The sequence below is a fragment of the Polypterus senegalus genome, chromosome 17 (assembly GCF_016835505.1).
Source record: "Polypterus senegalus isolate Bchr_013 chromosome 17, ASM1683550v1, whole genome shotgun sequence".
In the NCBI taxonomy this organism is placed as follows: Eukaryota; Metazoa; Chordata; class Cladistia; order Polypteriformes; family Polypteridae; genus Polypterus; species Polypterus senegalus.
Window position 1 is genome coordinate 88,824,953 of NC_053170.1, and position 19,652 is coordinate 88,844,604.

Below are 19,652 nucleotides of genomic sequence, written 5' to 3' on the forward strand. Positions count from 1 at the left end.
TGGGTAATTCTTACTAGCTGCCAAATCCCTTTCTTGCTAATGAATAAACACCTTAACAGCATAAGGCCATAGTGCTGCTGTCTTCTAAGCCTCTGGATTAAAATTTTACCATATTTGTATGCAATTATTTAAATTCTTGGTTTTGCCTCTTTGTATGAGAAATTATATCATGGCTTTGGACTTGTTTCTGTTTTCTGTCCATCTTTTTATGGAAGTTTTTTATGGAACTATCAGCAGTGCTTAATGGTACCCATGGAGACACAGGCCTGACACCTTTTTTTTTTTTTTTGGATTATTTCAGCGTCTGAAAGATGAGATAGCAGAAGTCACGAATGAAATTGAAAATCTGGGGTCCACAGAGGAGCGGTAAGATGTAATATTTTTAATAATTGAAAAAGGCAAGAGAGAAATCTTAATAAAACTTTTTCCCATGGCTTCATTTTTTTACTTGTCTGAATTTTAAAAATATTTTCTAGTCTAAACGGACCATGACTAAAGCTTTAAGATCTTTTTCTGTAAATCAGAGTGCAGGAGAAATGTGCTTTATAAATGTTTTAGTAAATCATGATTGTGGGGAAAAAAAACTCTTGGTGGTGCAAATTATGTTTGATTCTGTGTACTCTCACTTGGGATTGAATTGCATGCCATGCTTTAAGCATGAGCATAATAAATGGAACAAGCACCTTAAGAGTATTCCACCCAAAAATTGTATTTTTTAATGTCATTTACCCAGTGTTACATGTAGTTATAGCCTATGTTTTTTATTGAGCACAAAGTTAACTAAGTCACAATAATGAGAGTGAGTAATAATGCCAAACAACAGCATATCTATGACAAATTTTTGTATGTCAGATATGCAGTTGTATGTTCCATCCGTGTGCATGTGGTCTAAAATACTTTTAAACCACTTCTGAAAAATTCATTTGTACTGTACACAACAGAAGTGTGTTACAAAGGAAACGTTTTTAATTTTTTGCCCCTTCTGTTTCTCCATTCTTTGGTCAATAAGCACCAAATTTGGCACTTTAATTTTTTTCACCTGTTTAAAGACTACAGTAGTCAACTGATCTTCTCTTTGTTGGAGATTCTTGAATGTACACACATTCACAGCATATTTCCAACCTTACTTTAATATTTAACTTCTAATTGCATGTGCCTCTTTGCAATATTGGTAACAAATGAAGCAGATGGTAGCCAGTTAATAAGCTATTACTGTGAAAGACTGATGACCACTGAAGTGGGAGGAAAGGGGCTTGGATTTTTGTTTTCATTTGAAAAGCCTTTTCTTTGAGTGCATTTCACTTTCATTCATGAGAGGATTTTCTGGAAATGATTTACAGTATTTTACAATATTTTAGCAAAAATACATCTTGCTTTGCATATTGTCAGTGTAATAACTAGGAACCTAATATGGATTGATCCTGATTGCACTTGTATCAGTAATTTTGTTACATTTGATCCCCATTTAAAAAAATGACATTTTTCTTGACCATAACTACAAACAACATCAGTGTAAATAAAAGGGAAAAAATATTTTTGGGTGTTGTATTTCTTTAACATTTTCATGCATATCTTGAATGTGCATGTTTTTGATGCTTCTGTCCATATGTACTTATAAGCCAATCCTATAATTACTAGTATAATATATAACTTCAAGAAATACAGGTTCATTTTTACGAGATAAAACTTTTATGCAGTTAGTGTAAATGTTCAGGGTTCAGGTTTTTTTTTTTTTTTTATTGATTTTAATTACAAGCAAATAACAATCCATGCAGTCAAGTCAAACTTGAACCAAAATTCAAACCCCACCCAAGAGAAAGAGAAAGCCAACAACCAGAGTCTCTTTAAAAGAAACAAGGACGGAAGAGTATCCTTTTCCCCCCGATATTGAAGCTTATTCTAAAATGTTATTGATTATATCTTATCTTATTTGTAAAAATGTTTTGAGCAGATTATCTAAGGGAGAATTAGATTTTTTTACCACTTTCAAATAGCATACCAAGGCTGTCTGATAGGCATGCAAAGATCTTTGTCCAAAATGTTAATTTGATGCATGCCAGGTGAGGCTGGAGCTAAATGGATCTTGTCCTGGAAACATTTTGGAGAATTTTAAACAAGTTTAAAAATTATTTAAACTTTGTTGTCTCACGTTTCTATAAATGTCACTAATAATAGTGGAGCTAACTTATTTGAATTTTTTTAAATTAAATTCCACTGGGTAGCCTGTGTACTCCTACTTTGAAGTGAATTTATAGCATCTAGTAATTGTAAAAGTGGTTTATGCACTGCACTAAGTAGCTTTATAGCTGTGGTATCGGTAATGAATCAAACTCATTAGATTGTGTCTTATCTGTGTCAGACTGAGTAAAATATAAGGACTTATAGCACTCTCTGAATGTGTGTGTTATATTTTTATAGTCCAATGAGTTTATCTCTCTCTGTGTTGATGCATTGTAGACTTCCTGCTTGTGGATTTGTTCCTGTTCTTATTGACTTTCTCTCTCTCTCTGTGTTCATAATAATGATGATGCGGTTTAAATATGAGCTGTTCCATTTCTTTAATTGTCAAGTGGTTAAATTATGATTTAAAAACCTATCTTTTTCTGTAAAGTGCCTCATTTGGAGACCTGGCTTTTATAGATCTATTCTGGTATTTTCATAACTCAGGGTTCAGGTATTAAACAAGCAGTTTACGCATCTGCTGCAGAGAAAATATTGTATTTATTTATAAGTACTAAAAGTAAAGCTGAAATCTGAAATTAGAATTTCATCAAAGTGTCCTATATAGCCTGGGTACAGTAATTTGATTGATGTATTTATTTTAATTTTTGAGAAAAGCGTGTTGCCTTCATAGTCAGTACTGCAAGTTGAAAAATTTCAAATAAAATCTTAGCTTGCTGTTTTGACTCCCTGCATCTTTATCGAAATGGACACTTGTGAAAACCAAGTCATGCTTTGTCCTCAATATCTAGAAATCTGAAGCATTCAATTAATTTCTCCTATTTCATTCTCAGAAAAAACATGCAAAGGAACAAGCAGGTAGCCATGGGTCGAAAGAAATTTAATATGGATCCCAAAAAGGTCAGTTTTTGGGGCATTATGTATTTCTTTTCCATTGTTTGATCACCATTCCATATACAGTAACTACCTTTTGTTTGTTTGAATATTGTTTTCTTGTTTATAATGTGTGTTTAGTTCACACATTGCTTGATCTGTACAATTTAGCATTATGTAAATGTCTTCAAATTTTGTAACAAAGTTCTGGAAGTAGAGAAATTTACCATACTCTGTTGATCTGTAGTCTTAAAACTGCTTTGGTTTTCAAACTTTCTATCTGGCTTGGTTTTCAGGGGATTCAGTTCTTGATAGAGAATGACTTGCTGAAAAACACCTGTGGTGACATTGCTCAGTTCCTGTACAAAGGGGAAGGCCTGAATAAAACTGCAATAGGTGACTACCTTGGAGAGAGGTGGGTGCAGCAAATGGGCTAGTCTGCTGTATATAGACAAGCACAACAGCACAAGTGCTTATTTTATATTGGTCTTTATTTTAAGTGGGAGGTAGGTTATGCTATTTGCATAGTGATTGGTTTAAGATAATTTTATGTGAATTTGGCTTCTTTCCTTATTTGTTTTATTGAAAAAAAACACCTTTCATACAATTTTTTGACTCTATAAATAAAATATAAAAGATATATGTATGCTGGCTATGATTTAAATCAATAGTAAAAGGAGTTTAGAGGTTGCTGCTGTATTTGTCACTAATGAAGAAAATTTTCTATCCACCCATCCATTATCCAACCTGCTAAATCCTAACAAGTAAAAATAAATTGCATTTTCAGTTTATAGTTGAGCCTTTTTGGGGTCTGGATTCAGTGTTGATACAAAACATTTTTATCTGAAAGATGTGTACATTTCCTAAATGGCAGGACTGGTTTTATTTTAACTACTCGCAAATTATCCTACTTTCTCATTTCCTTCAACCAGCCCCTAATGATACAAAGGCAACTGTCCTATCATTTGTACATTTTTGATCTTGCATTTAAAGTATTTTTTAAAATTGAATATGAATTATCATTTGACACACAGCACCACCTAGTGCCAGACTAGCAATTTTCAGAATTCATAGCCCAGTCTTCTAATCTTGCAAAACTACTTTGAATATACAGAATCTGAAACAGGGAAGTATTGGGAAGATATATTGAAATCAGTGTAAATAAATACAGTATTTTAAACACAGATACATAACTATCAAAGTTTTTTGAAGGGATATATTTTTATACTCTATGCCTAATTTAATTATGCAATGTTGAACTTTTTTCAGCTATGATAGATAGATAGATAGATACTTTATTAATCCCAATGGGAAATTCACATAATCCAGCAGCAGTATACTGATACAAAAAAAAAATTAAATTAAATTAAAGAGTAATAAAAAATGCATGTAAAACAAACAATAACTTTGTATAATGTTAACGTTTAAACCCCACCCCCACCCCAGGTGGAATTGAAGAGTCGCATAGTGTGGGGTCTCCTCAGTTTGTCGATGTAGCAGGACGGTGACAGCAGTCTGTCACTGAAGCTGCTCCTCTGTCTGGAGATGATCCTGTTCAGTGGATGCAGTGGATTCTCCATGATTGACAGGAGCCTGCTCAGTGCCCGTCACTCTGCCACAGATGTTAAATTGTCCAGCTTCATTCCTATAATAGAGCCTGCATTCCTCACCAGTTTGTCCAGGTGTGAGGCATCCTTCATCTTTATGCTGCCTCCCCAGCACACCACCGTGTCGAAGAGGGCACTCGCCACAACTGTCTGGTAGAACATCTGCAGCATCATATTGCAGATGTTGAAGGACGCCAATCTTCTAATGAAGTATAGTCATCTCTGACCTTTCTTACACAGAGCATCAGTATTGGCAGTCCAGTCCAATTTATTATCCAGCTGCACTCCCAGGTATTTATGGGTCTGTACCCTCTGCATACAGTCTCCTCTGATGATCACGGGGTCCATGAGAGGCTTGGGCCTCCTAAAATCCACTACCAGTTCCTTGGTCTTGCTGGTGTTCAGGTGTAAGTGGTTTGAGTCACCCACAGTCTTTGATTAGCTTCATATACTTCTCCTCCTGCCCACTCCTGATGCAGCCCACAATAGTAGTGTCATCAACGAACATTTGCACGTGGCAGGACTCCGAGTCGTATTGGAGGTGCTCCTGTGTTGCTGACCACAATGTCAGACCTGCAGTTCCCGAGACGCACATACTGAGGTCTGTCTGTAAGATAGTCCACGATCCATGCCACCAGGTGTGAATCTACTCCCATCTCTGTCAGCTTGTCCCTAAGGAACAGAGGTTGGATGATGTTGAAGGCACTAGAGAAGTCCAGAAACATAATTCTTACTGCACCACTGCCTCTGTCTAAGTGGGAGAGGGATCTGTGTAGCATATAGATGATGGCATCCTCCGCTCCCACCTTCTCCTGGTATGCGAACTGCAGATGGTCGATGGCGTGGCAGACCTGTGACCTTAGGTGTACACATTTTGTACTTTCTTATAAATTCGAGCAAATCAAAATTTTGCCATGTCTCTTCATATTGAAAGTATATAAACTTTAGACAGCTTTTTTTTTTTTTTACAATGTTTATTCCAATGTTGTATCATTTGCATTTCCTCTTGGATAGCTGAAATAAGATGTGGAACACAAGCACATGTCTGATTTTTGTGTGTTTATTGTCCTGCATTCTTCATGGTTTTCACTTATGCAAAGGTCCCACATTCTCCCTTTACATAGTCTGAATAATTTTCTGCAGCACACTGGAGCATTGATCTCGCCTTTCTGTTGCCTGATTTGGGAAATTGCTTTTACTCCTAATTTACTCTAAATCTATTGTTCTCTTCAATATATGTCCTACTACTATATATGCGCTTTGTCTGGAACCACATGACTCATCAACAACCAAAAGCTCCAATGGTAGGATTTGGATCAGGGACAGAGAATCAGATGAGTGACCCTTTTGACTTGCTCAGAGAGTCACTGATGAAAAGGTTAAAATTATTTGAAACTGACCACATGGAATGTGTTGTCATATTGCACTTTATTATAGAGAAGAAATTAGACATGCATTTTGTAAATCTCACAGATATTTATGCTGCAATGTCGGTCCCAGCTCACACTCTTCTGTTGACAGAATTAATAGGCTGCCTACTCTCTCCTCTTGAAAGTTCGATTAAACAGGTGGCTTTCTAGGTAATGGCGAAAATGGTTGATGTTTCCCTTTTAAGAGCCTAAGGAATACTTTGGTATGCTTTGCACCTGTTATTTATAACTGTAAAGAAGTTTCAGTAATTTTCTATTATCGTGACTCAAATTGTATTATCATTTTTAAGGTTAGGCACCCAAAGGAGACATTAACATTAGGGACCTATAGGTAACTGTGCTCCACCTCCACTAACTTTAAAGTTAGTATTTGTGGTTGGGGTAGTCAAATCTAATAATTTTAAAATCCAAAAAATAAGTAACCAGGGCAAAGGCCACACCAATTGTGTCACGATAATAGAATTGCACCGAAGTTTCTTTTAGCTTATGTCACAGTTCCAACCTTCAGTCACACTACATAATTTAATATAACATAAATAGCAAAAACAGAATTCCAAAAGCATGTATTAAGGTGCAGGAGTACCCCACACAAGAACTTCAGACAAATCATTATGCTCTGTCAGGGCCAGGAAGTTTAACTAATATAATCCTAATCAAAACTGAAATTAATTTATAGCTGAGGCAATATGATTTTGTCTGGTAAGATGGAGACAGTTGCCTTTCCAACTAATTCTAAAATTAAATCAATGATCTTCTTTTTGTAGCGTCTCTCTGGGACAGAGATCTAACACCAGGTAGTAGTGTGAAGATGTGTATACTTAGACATTTGAATACAAGTTAATCCTTTATCCTTATTTGTATTATATTTTTCCCATTTAGGGATGATTTTAATATTCAAGTTCTTCATGCATTTGTGGAGCTCCATGAATTCACAGACCTCAACTTGGTGCAGGCTTTAAGGTAAGTAGGTACTAGTTGCTTTACTTGAAGTCATACATCCATAACTTCAGAGAATAAGACCTCTTTATCTATCAACTTTTACCATGCAGGCAGTTTCTGTGGAGTTTTCGGCTACCAGGAGAAGCCCAGAAAATTGACCGCATGATGGAAGCATTTGCACAAAGATATTGCCAGTGTAACCCAGGGGTCTTCCAGTCAACAGGTGAGTGGTGTTTTAGAAGTGCACCGATGCACTCTACTCCGCTGTTCCTTGTTATAGGTAGTCTGTGTTTAAACTTCCGTTTGTAAGATTAATTCATCATGGCAGTTTTAGAGAAGATAGTGACCAAGGAGTCTGTAGCACAATATTTCCATCTACTTTTCACATAGCTGAAACGTAACAGCTACCTTTACATTATTTATTTGAAATTAGTGTTTTAACACTACTTCTGACAGCATTCTATGGTTCTCTAATAAAGAAACGAAGGTACATTTGAAAAGCATAGACATTAAAGTATATTAAATCATGTATGTTTATCTCTTAACCAATTAAGGGTTTTCTCAGTAATAGATGCATGTTTTGCACCCTTCAAAATTTTGGTGTTTAACTTTACTTACTGACAAAGGCATTCGTATTTATAGTAAGCATACAAGCACTGCCCAAACGACTGACAAACCATTAGTACTGGATTTTCTTAATGCCAGAGTCTGACTTTGTAATTGGATGTTCACAAAATAAATGCACGCACAAAATAAGAAATAACTGGTATGAATGCAGAATTAATAAAAAGTTTTCAAAAAAGAAGTGAGATATTGGGGCAGTCAGAGACAAGGAAAAATATGTGAGTTCTGTACATTAATTTAAGATGTGCAGCAGCATATGTGAAAGAAACAAATTTACACATCCAATTCTTGTGGTATTCTTTACATCAAAACTGTACACCACAGGTTAATTAAGATTTTTTTTTTTTTTTTTAAATATCTATAGGATAACACTCTTCCAAACATTTATCCTAACTATTGAGATGGTAGCATTGACCATCAGTTAAAACAGATTATCAGTTATTCAGGTATGCATGATCAGCAGCACCTGGGTGCAATAACCTTCTTAAATTGACATGGAATAAGCAAGAATGCACTTTAGTTTTTCATACATAGCTTCCATCTGTTGGCTTGCTTATTACATCTTTAAACGGTACATCTTTAAACTGTATTTCTACATCATTGTCATTAAACGTGATAGTGCATTACTATGAAGTCGTGCCAAATAGGGTTGTAGAAAGAAAAAAAAAAACCTTTGGGTGCACTTGGCCTTTTGGAATAGATAACTTCAGTAGCAACTGCATTTTATCCCCTTTTAGGCATCCTAGAGCATTAAATGCCATATACATACATATAAAAAGTCTGCACACGCCTGCCAAAATTGCAGATTTTGTGTAGTAATGAAATGAAACTCTAATTTGCCCTGTTGCCTAAAGACAGTAGTAGACACATTCGCTTGAATTCTTCAGTTTCTTGGCAAGTCATGGCATAAAAAGCCTTCATTTTACAAAACAATATACTGTTGTGTTTCAAGAAAATGTTGTTTGGTTTTGTTATTTTTAAACGCTGATATAGAAATTTTTAACCTTTTAAATTTGTAACTATATTTTTCAGTCAATTTAATGGTACCTTGAAAAAAACATCACTATCAAAACATGAATTCTGAGTGATTCCAAACGTATGAACTTGAGTGTAATAAATATATAAATAAAAGGTAATACTCCCATGTTACATTGCTACTGGTGTTGAGACTGAATTAACACCACCCTGATTTATAAGCAGATAATTATTATATGTCGTCAATAAAAAAACGGCTATGCTGGGCAAACAAATCCTCCATTTCTTCACACATGATTTGTTTTTTTTGCATGCTTGCATTATATTTGAAACCATGCCTTCAGTGGCATTAACAATGGTCTTGTTCAAAGACTCCATTGTTTCACTAAAGAGAAGTTTAAAAAAATGATAATAATAAATTAATGACAGTAATAAAGCATAATGTTTGTTGACAGCTATGCACATCTGTGTGTGGGTTTACATTACTGAATAACTAGACTTTGAAGATGCTAGGTGAAGAACTTGTTACTTGATTCACAGTGTCTAAATTATGGACCATTAATTTTCATTATAAAATCTTTTAAGCCTCTTGATAAACAATCAAGTACTAATTAAACAGTCCTGTCAAGCACCATTACTCTATAAATATATAAGCTAATGAAACTGAAGTGTGTATTTTTTTACTTGAGCTTTCGACTACTTCTTCATAGCTAATGTGGCTAAGTGGTCAAGAAGTTAGGGTGACCGATGGCTGGTCATTTGATTAGCCCCAGCCCCGACCAGTTTAGCACAGGAATGTACTTAAGTTGTGGAAATATCAAAGCAATTGTTTTGATTTAGTTTAATACTTAGATATTAGGTTTATTAAGGTGTTATTATATAATTTCATATGCTTTATATAGAGTAATGTTTGTTAAATGTAAATCCACATATGCATTAAATTTTGAATTGATTTCACTGTGTTTTAGGACAGGTAGTTTTGCTGATATGTTGTATGGTACACCATAACTTTGCAATATCGGCATTTCATAGAGTCACCTTATCCCAAATACCTTGTCATACATGCCTAGGTTGCAACTCAGAAATAAATATATTTAAAAATTGTACAAAATACTGTATAAGGTTCATTTTGAAATGCACTATATAAATTTGTTAGCTCAGTGATTTTAGCTTTATATGAACCTGTGTTGAACAGTGTGTTTGAATATGATTAGAATATTTAATGAATGATTGGTCTAGGCTTTTGGAATCCACATTCCAGTTGACAAACAAGCTTTAACTTTTCCTTTTATCACTTAGATACTTGTTATGTCCTCTCCTTTGCAATCATCATGCTTAACACCAGTTTGCACAATCCCAATGTGAAGGATAAGCCCACAGTAGAGAGGTTCATTGCTATGAACCGTGGCATCAATGATGGTGGAGACTTGCCAGAAGATCTACTCAGGGTAAGTAGTGCTGCCATGTTGGCTATACATAATATTCAACTATCTTTGTTTTTTTTTTTAATCAGCCAGGCTTCTTCCAAACATTTACTTATTGACAACCAATGAATGCTATATTCCGACCTCTCTGAATATATCTGATAGAACAAAATGTCTGAAAATGAATTGCAAACAACTTAAGCTAACATCACATTACTCGACTTGTTGTCATTGAGCCAGTCATACTTGCCTACTGAAGTTGCTGATCTCTTTTCCTGGAGCATGTTGATTCAGACAACTGAAAATGACTTTGTATGCCCATTTAGTAGCTTTGTGTCAACCTTCCAGCACAGCTGTACTTGCCCCTTTTTGTGAATGGCAATAACATGCTGCCTGATGTAATTGAAAAATCCTTTATAAAGTGCAGATTCCAAGTTCAGCCTCAATCTCTGCCCATATTTGTTCCGTTACTTTCTGGTACATAAAAAACACAAGACATCACACAGATGAGCTTCTCTTATGTTTGTGAGGTCCAAAATACCTGTGTTCCTTACTCCTGTTGCTGCATTATATGAATTGCACTTAATCATGAGCATTCATTGGTTGTCAGCTGTCATGCTCACAGATGCCACCCCTACGACAAAAGACATAATCAAACATGTTTGATTTTTTTGGAGAGCATTGTGGACTAATTGGAGTGAGTTGTTTGGAATGTCATATTACATACTGTCTTCATGGAAGTGTGCCTCTGATTGAAGGCTACGACTGAAAATCCCAGGAAAAGTCCTATATGGGCCGGTTTATGGTACATGCTCAGAATGCGTATGCATAAATATCTTGTCTGCCATGCGTTCCCAGAGTTCATTTGACACTTCCTCTGAACACCTCCTCAGAAATGAACATGACGCATGTATGTGCAAGTTGCAGTACCAGAAAAAAATTGAGGGGCGCAGTGTGTTCAAGTTGGAATGTGACAGCAGGCCACTTTGCAGATCCTACAGGATCAATGTGTGTTCTTCAATGTTGGATGAATGGTTCGATGTGGTGAAGCAAATCATCAAACTTAAATGCTGACATACAGATGTATTCATGGATCTTTTCTTCATCTCTTTCTCGCATAGGCAATACAAGCATTGCATATTCCCCATCATAATGACACAATACATTTTAAAGGTCTCTGCATCTTTTTTGCTTTTGTTCCGTCTGTTTTTGCACCTTCTCGGCAGCATCAGAGTGTACAGCAGTGTATTTGAGCTACAGAGAAAAAAAATAGGGACACAGTGAAGAGAAAAAGGTCTATTTCATGATTAAAGTGTATAGTACTAGGGTGTTGTACCGTGTTAGCCATTATGAATGTAGTGAAAAGTCAAGCAAAATGACACCTTTTATTGGTTAACTAAAAAGATTGCTATTTGCAAGCTTTCCAGGCAAAGGGGCCTGAGTTGCCTTGAAAGCTTTCATATTGTAATCTTTTTGCTTAGCCAATAAAAGGTGTCATTTTGCTTGACTTTTCACTACATGATTAAAGTGGAAATTTCTACTTCAGTCACATAGTTTATTTTGTCATTAAAGTAGAACGTCATCTTAAAACCGACCCAGTTGTTAAATCACTATGTGCTTCTGGGGCTTCCTCCTGCGCTGACAACAATGCCAGGCAGTGATTGCCACTCAGAACACATTAAACTTATGATATTCCAACTTCTGCATGTTTAGAATTCTGCCTGGAGTTTGTATGTTTTCCTGTGGGTTTTGTAGAAAAGAATATTCTTAAAGTTGATGATTTGCATATGTGAAAATAAATGTTATATCCTAATGCACACTAGTATAGTAAGGGTTAAACCATACAAATCCTGTGCCTGTCTATTTTATTAATTTTGTCTTTGCAGCTGCAAAACCACCAATGTCTTGCTGCTAATGTTAAAAACTTCACTCAAGGACATTGTGTACTTATAGAGGGCTAAAACAGGCCATTGTTTTAAGAAATGCAACCATTGAGGCTTTGGCCATGAGAGAAAAACAGATAGGCCGTTTGCTTTCCTTTTGCAGTTTATAAGAAACAGTGTTATTGTTTTAGGGGCGCAGCTACCCCAACCTTTAGCCCAATATCTTATGTGTGGGCCCGCCTGATTCCGACTTGTTGGTGGGAATCGATTGATAAATAAGTTTTTGGACAGCTGCACAGGGTATGAATTAATAATGGCAGTTTCAACCAAGTGATGGACATTAGGTAATGATGGGAAGAGCCAGAAAGAGGAGAGTATTTTGCATAAGTGATAAGAATTGTAATAAATGTAATCTCGCTGAGTTTGCTAATTGCTCATTTCGGTCCGTGTATACATCATGCAATGCTTCACGTGCCTTCTTTGAGCATAATGTTTCTGACACAACAGTTTCCATAGTGTGCTCCGGTTTCCTTCCAAGGACATGCAGGTTTGGGGATTTCGTGATATTAAAATTGCACTACTGTATGTGTGCGCTTGTATTTGCCTTGCGTGATCTGATTCCCCGTCCAGAGATTATTTCTGCCTCGTGCCTAATGCTAGCTGGAATGGAAGCGTCTTTGGGTTGATAGATGCAATCATTAAACATCCATCCTTTTCAGAGATATTGTGGCAAGGTGTCCTAGGAACTTAATGAAACTTCTGCAGTTCACAACACAGTGAAGCCAAATGTTGTTTTCTCACCGTGCTGATATCTTGCACTGCCACCTGGTGGAATCCTCCAGATGTACGTAAAGTACTCGTACAAGTATAAATAGTACACTGCTTGCATATCAGTAGCATCCACAGGCCTGTGAAGTATAAACCTGGCTTAATGTGGTATGGCCTTAAAATCATGCACTGCAGGAGATAATTGTATTGCATTATAGTATTAATTTATCTATTTAGTCTTTTTATTTTGCACCCTTTTCACACTAAAAGTGTTAGATTATGTGCATAAAATGCAGTCTTAGTAAAAGAAGAGTCTGCAGTCCCCAAGTCATTTGTTTCTTATTTTAAGAATTTTTTTTTCTTTTTATCTTTTATTTCCAGAAAATTTTGTATTAATATTTTATCTTTCCTCAGAATCTGTATGAGAGCATTAAAAATGAACCCTTTAAAATCCCAGAAGATGATGGGAATGACTTGACGCATACATTCTTCAACCCTGACAGAGAGGGCTGGCTTCTGAAGCTTGGTAAGTGGTATCAGCAGAAAAGATTGGGAGGCTATGAGGTGACTTTTGACCAGTATTCTGAAATTAGGTTACCGTAACTTAATTATGTCTATCAAGCCACAGGTGAGAGGTTTGTTTGTTTGTACAGAACACGACCATAACAGTGTCTGATTTAGTTCTACCATGTGAGTACTGCTTTTGGAGTACCATCTTCATTGGTCTAGCTCATTTATTAAATACACTCTGCGCAAATTTTCTTCAAGCAAGTTTTTAAGCATTATCTTCACATGAATTTCACATGAAAGTCATTACCTTCCATATTACTTTAGAAGAAAACAGATTTTCAAGTCACTGATTTTCTTCAGTGTTATTGTTGTTTGGATGTAATGCTGTTAAAATTTAGACCTTTTACATATTTTTAATGGTATTATCATAACATGATACTGGAGAAAATTTACATATTTTTACATTTTGAAAAGAGAAGCTGTTTCTGTGAAATTAAAAAGGAGAAAAGCCAATAGTGATGCTATGTTTCTGAAATGAAAGATCTAAAATACATAACACATAGCCCAAATGCTTTGCAGGTTTTTGTTATGTGAGTATAAAGGTCAGCAAATTGTAAACCTATAAATAGGAGAAAACATAAATTGAGAAGGGTGCAATATCTCATTAAAGAAAAAGCTGGCATGTTTTTTTAACCTGGGTTAAAGGTATTAAGTGAAAGATTCCATTGGGCAAGTGTTTATTGGAATTGTCACAAAACCTTCCACGTAACAGCAATAACAGCTACTGAACTCAACCACGTCACATCAATCCAAAGAACATCTATGGAAGGAATCGTCACTCAAGCTCATGGAGGGCTGCAGTGGCTATATAATTTCATTCCAGCTACCAGTTTCCTAATTAGGAGGCAGTTGTTGGTAATAATGAAACTTGGTATGTAACTATATTGCTTTTTAGGGCTTTCATCCGTTTAAGGCAAATTTTAAGTTCATTGTCGCTTCCTTTTCTGAGAACATTATTCATATGTATTTTGAAATGGAGCATATTTGCTTTTCGCGATCCTCCCTCTTCTTTCAAATATTTTTATAAAAAAAGAATTAATTAGCACACATTCAGGATGCACATTCACAAATGTAAATGAAACTAAGTTAGCTGGAAAGCTGGTGGTTTCTTTGTTATTTGCATTTCATTATTAACTGTGGCTGGTTAATAAAACAGAAAACCATTAAAACCTAAATGCAGCTGCTTAAAACTATAGTAGACCGACAGTTAACTAAAATTAAGTCAAAAAATATACTGCTTTAGCAGAAAATAAATGGGTTCAAATTAAGAAATTGATTGAAGTGAAAACCTGCAGCTGGCATGAGCAGAAGATCCCTAATCAATAGTGTCTCATTTTGTCCAAGCTGCAGTAGACCTGTAAAACTTTTCAGATATTGCCGCTTTCATTCACTTTATGAACTGCAGCTTTTCTATGGACGTATTATTATTTAATATTCATTTACGAAATGTATACATGTATAACTCATAAGCAACCTTTGTAAGGACTAGAACAGAAATGAAGATAACAGTCACATTGTCTATGTTGTATGGTAGCTCAAATTATTGTAACTTTTAAATTGTTGCATATGTACCAAGACTACATCATTTGTAATTTTCCACAAAACCCGATGCTATCCAAGAATTCAGTTATGTGATCTTGGCAGTTCTTAGCACACATCGGTAGCGTTCAGTCCTACTGCACTCTGTATTTCTGTAATGAAACTTCTGTTCCAAGTAGTAGTCAATTCATGTGTTTACTTCAAATTTAAAAGTTAGAAATGGTAGTGTTTCAGTACCGAGGTATAGTAAACATTGTTATTGATGGTGTGATTTTATGTATTGCAGTTTTCATAAAAGTATTACTTTTCAAGAGCAAACAACCCATCCAATGAACTATACTTGATTTTGCTTGCTCACATTTTCAGAATGATACAGTTTGCCACGTTTTTTTGTGTGTGTCGGCAGAAGCAGCACATTTACAATCGGTGAATTTAGAGCTTCAAGCCAATTGGTGCCGACCATGTACTGCAAAATCACAAATATGGAGTGTGGGCTTTGGAACTTCAAACCAGTGTGGTTTTATAGGGGTTTGAATTTACATTCTGAGAAGTATGTGTAATGACATTTGATCTGTAAGCAAAAGTGCATCAAAGATGTGATTACTTTTAGGAATTCAACAATTTTCTTTGTCAGTTGCCTTCATTCATAACTCTTGTCAGGATTTTATTTTATGTTTCAATCTATCTTTATATTTTGCTTTTATGGGCACCTTCTATATTTATTATTGTATATCTTTCATGATGTTCTAGAACCAGTTAGCAGGGTATGATTTGATTTAATTTCTTTTCTTTTCTTCCTCCATTTGTTTGTTTGTTTGTTTGTTTTTTTCCATGATTTTGGGTGTTCTCTAACTTCCCCCAATCTTCAGGAGGTATGTACACAGCTGTTCTGTAGCCCATAGCTCTGCTCCTGGGTGCTTTGGTGGTCGGCCATGCTTTTGACAATTCACTACTTACTGTAGGGTTTAGCAGTTTTTTTTTTTGGTTTATGTTTGAGAAATAATTTCCTTCAGATCTATGTTGTTCTTCAAGCTGGTGGTTGTCCATGTTCTGCTTCTTTGTCTCAGGCACAAGGTGGCCTCATAACTGTTGAGTGTTGCTGTGATGGTGACTGTAGATCTCTGCTGGAAGCTGTAGTATTCCCCTTTATGAGGATGGTGCACCACAGGGCTTTTCAGACATCACCACAGCCCCACAGATGCTTTTCTGTTACTTATCCCAGCTTCCTCATGTTGTAATTGATTGTCAAATGTGCCCATTTTGTAAAATATAGTACTGCAGCCATGCCTGTCTTACTACAGCTCTGCTATATTGATGCTACAGTGGACTAAAATCGTAATTTCTTAGGGTATGTTACTGGACTGCTGGGAACTAATGGTGGCATAACATCTGGAGGCCTCAGGCCAGAAGAAGAATATAAGTTTGTACCAGAGACATGGTGGGAGGGTCACAATGAAATTGGATGTTTTGAGAGCAATAACTTGAGGAAGTGTGGAAATGTAACAAAATATTCACACTTCAGTGTGAATCTCGCTTCAATAACAGACCCTCCTGTGGGGCTGAGGGTGGTGCACCCAGTCCAGTAACAACTTTTTCAACCTCAAATGATCATTAACCACATTGCCAACTCAATCTTGACTTAAACATGTTTACTTTCTCACTGTGTTGTCTTTGTCCTTGATCGCAGTTTGTTTTTTTGTTTGTTTTTTTTGTATATATTTATCATTGTCATGTGTCGCCTGCTTGCAAGTGGGTTAACTGTCAGCTGCATATTCTGTAAAAACTACTTCTGCAGGAAGAAATCTTTGGAGTTAGGCATATATGTTCAGAGGCTGATTGCTTCTACATATCAATTGCTCAACCATTTTTCCTGAAGATTAAACACTTGTGGTTCTCACCATATGTCTCTGGTTATGATTAGCAGAAATGGAATAATTAAACACATTTATAAGAAGTTGAGCACACTGCCTCATTTTGGAGAATATTGTCCACTGATTCACACAGGTAAACTAGTGTATGCATGGATATATTCAATAAGTCATGCCAGATGGGAGATACAAATGGCTGGCTGCTAAATACACTCCATTAAGGGAAGAGCTCATACTCTTCATGCAGGAAAAATGATTTTAAAATGATGTATGAAAGAGACCAAATGCTCTGTCAACTGTCAAGAGCATTAAAAAAGGGAGCCCTTTTAGGGCTTTTGTAAGACATTAATGACACTGTTTTTTTGTTATTAGGTCTGGAATGGGCATCTGTCAAGCCTAGCAGTCCAGTATATAATGAATAAATCTAGGCTTACACTATATATGTCCACAGATCAAAACCTGGAAAATAGTTACAGCTTTGCAAATGTGTTTTTTTTTTTATCTAATGAGTGTAAACTGTATTTATTGTTGCTTGACTTCAAGAGAACAGTTGGTTTTCAGAAATCTTTTACTTTGGAGAAAGGAAGGTGATCCGTGCCCTCTGAAGCATAGTCCTATTCTGTTGTTGATGCATATGCTAATTATATGAAAGTGCTCAGAAAAGTCTGATTTATATGGACTGATACAAGAAGAGAAGAAAAGTTGACTGAGAGCAGAAGTTCTTTTTTACAAAGCAAACCTGCAGATCAGCCTCTTTGCTATATGTAGCAGCTTTCATTTGTCCTTGTCTGCGTTTACTCCTGCTGTCTATGACAGAATGTAGTCCTGCCCTGACTCAATGTTTTTGCCTCTTAGGTGGTCGTGTTAAAACATGGAAGAGGCGGTGGTTTATCCTCACAGACAACTGCCTGTATTATTTTGAATACACCACAGTGAGTACAGCTTGTGAAACTGCCAACACATCGGTTCTGTAGGCCAGCTATCTTAATAAGCCTTTTATCTAGAATAAACTGAAGTCCATTTGAAATTATTCTTCACTAGCTTTGTGATTCCCATTAGGCTGTAGGATAGTGATGGGAAGAAGGACACATTACATCTAATACGGTGGCTGATGAATGTATTTCAGTGTTTTGTTTTCCATTTGACCGAAAAACTATTACATTTTTCTCAGTCAGTGTGAGATTTCATTTAACATTTACTATGTGAAACAACTTTGTGGAAGAAAAAAAATATAATATATTCTAAGTTGCACCAAAAGCTGAAGCTTAAAGCATCTTTGAATTTTGCAACCCTAGAATGGATCTGTTGCTTTGCTGAGTTTTTAAAAGTCACACACGTATGATAATGCAAGATGTAAATTACATGGGGTAATGCCAGTGGACAGGGCTCCTGGAGAGAAAAACTGTTTTGCCAAGAAAAGATGTACACTTTACTATTTTTCTTTTTATTAAAGGATAAGGAACCTAGAGGAATTATTCCCTTAGAAAATCTAAGTATTCGAGAAGTGGAAGACTCCAAAAAGCCGGTAAATGTTAAGAGTTTGACTTGATGTACTGATGAGAGCTGGGTTTCATACAGTAACATTTCAACTCAAGTATTGCTGCTTAAGCAGCTTCTTCAGGGTTTTTAGTTTGATTTTAATTTTTGTAACTTTCTGTGAGCCAGAAACAAGTAGTTTTATAGTACGTACCTCTATCTGTTCATCAGTTTATTAAATATGTCAAAACACATAGGATTTCCATAGAAAGCATTATATACAATTGCCAATAAACAAAAAAAAAAAAAATGGAAAATGCACTTTATGAAAAATCAAGAGAAAATGGCAATGCTTCAATTAAAGATAGCATTTTGGGGACAAACAAAATCTTTTAATTTTTGTTTTCTTACACTCAGGTGTATCAAGCATCTGTAAATTCCAAAACAATAATTGGTTGTTATGTCCGTTACTGGACCTTGTTTATTTTACTACATTGAATATTCTGAGTGTTAACATTGGTGTTAGCCTGAAAATTATACGTTTAACAGTGAAATTTTACAAATAAAGAAATTGCAATGCAAGTTGGTATTGCTATAAAAAATATATATTGTACTATAATCCATCCATCCATCCATTATCTAACCCGCTGAATCTGAACACAAGGTCACGGGGTTCTGCTGGAGCCAATCCCAGCCAACACAGGGCACAAGGCAGGAACCATTCCTGAGCAGGGTGCCAACCCACCGCAGGACACACACAAACACACCCACACACCAAGCACACAATAGGGCCAATTTAGAATCACCAATCCACCTAACCTGCATGTCTTTGGATTGTGGGAGGAAACCGGAGCACCCGGAGGAAACCCACGCAGACACGGGGAGAACATGCAAACTCCACGCAGGGAGGACCCGGGAAGCGAACCCAGGTTAATAGAGAAATTGTAACCACTTTTGTTTTGTAAAATACTGCATGATGGTGCACTGTATGTTGTTTGCTTTATAGAACAGGTATTCACAGTATCTGAAAATAGTACTTAGGACCAGTCATGGAAATACATTCATTTAAGAGTGAGTTCATTTGCAACTCTATGATATTAATTAGGAAAAATGCCCAATTATTTCTCAATATTTTACCACCTATGTTTTTTTCTCGCTATTGTTATGCCATCTCAAGTGGCTGGGGGGATATGCAGTTGCACACTTGCCTTTACCTGCTAAACCCTAGAATATTTTGCACAGTTTTTAATGGAGGAAATTGAGGGGTTGAGATTTAGCCAATCCCCACTGTTTATTCCAATGAGTGTTACAAAAAGTCAATTTTACTCATTATGAAGAAATTGTTTTGTGATATCTTGTACAGTGAGCCTTACTGATTACTGCTGTGCTGCACGTATTTAAAAATTTGACACATTTACGACTAGCAGTGTATTTCTCTGTGTGTGTGTGTGTGTGTATATATATAATATGTATGTGGGGGTGTGTTTTATTTGAC

At 36.0% G+C, this 19,652-nt stretch overlaps 1 protein-coding gene across 4 annotated transcripts in view; it reads left to right on the top strand.

Moving 5' to 3' along the window:
• Positions 1 to 19,652, top strand: part of cyth1b (cytohesin 1b) — a 199,643-nt gene that overhangs the window by 175,346 nt on the left and 4,645 nt on the right. For 3 of the 4 annotated variants that reach the window (XM_039739586.1, XM_039739587.1, XM_039739588.1), the window contains exons 3-11: positions 302 to 366; positions 3,015 to 3,081; positions 3,351 to 3,469; positions 6,971 to 7,051; positions 7,141 to 7,253; positions 9,929 to 10,077; positions 13,119 to 13,231; positions 17,535 to 17,613; positions 18,135 to 18,206. In XM_039739586.1, the coding sequence (XP_039595520.1) occupies positions 302 to 366; positions 3,015 to 3,081; positions 3,351 to 3,469; positions 6,971 to 7,051; positions 7,141 to 7,253; positions 9,929 to 10,077; positions 13,119 to 13,231; positions 17,535 to 17,613; positions 18,135 to 18,206 (858 nt within the window). The remainder of the gene's footprint in view (positions 1 to 301; positions 367 to 3,014; positions 3,082 to 3,350; positions 3,470 to 6,970; positions 7,052 to 7,140; positions 7,254 to 9,928; positions 10,078 to 13,118; positions 13,232 to 17,534; positions 17,614 to 18,134; positions 18,207 to 19,652) is intronic. The other variant, XM_039739585.1, reaches the window with a different exon arrangement.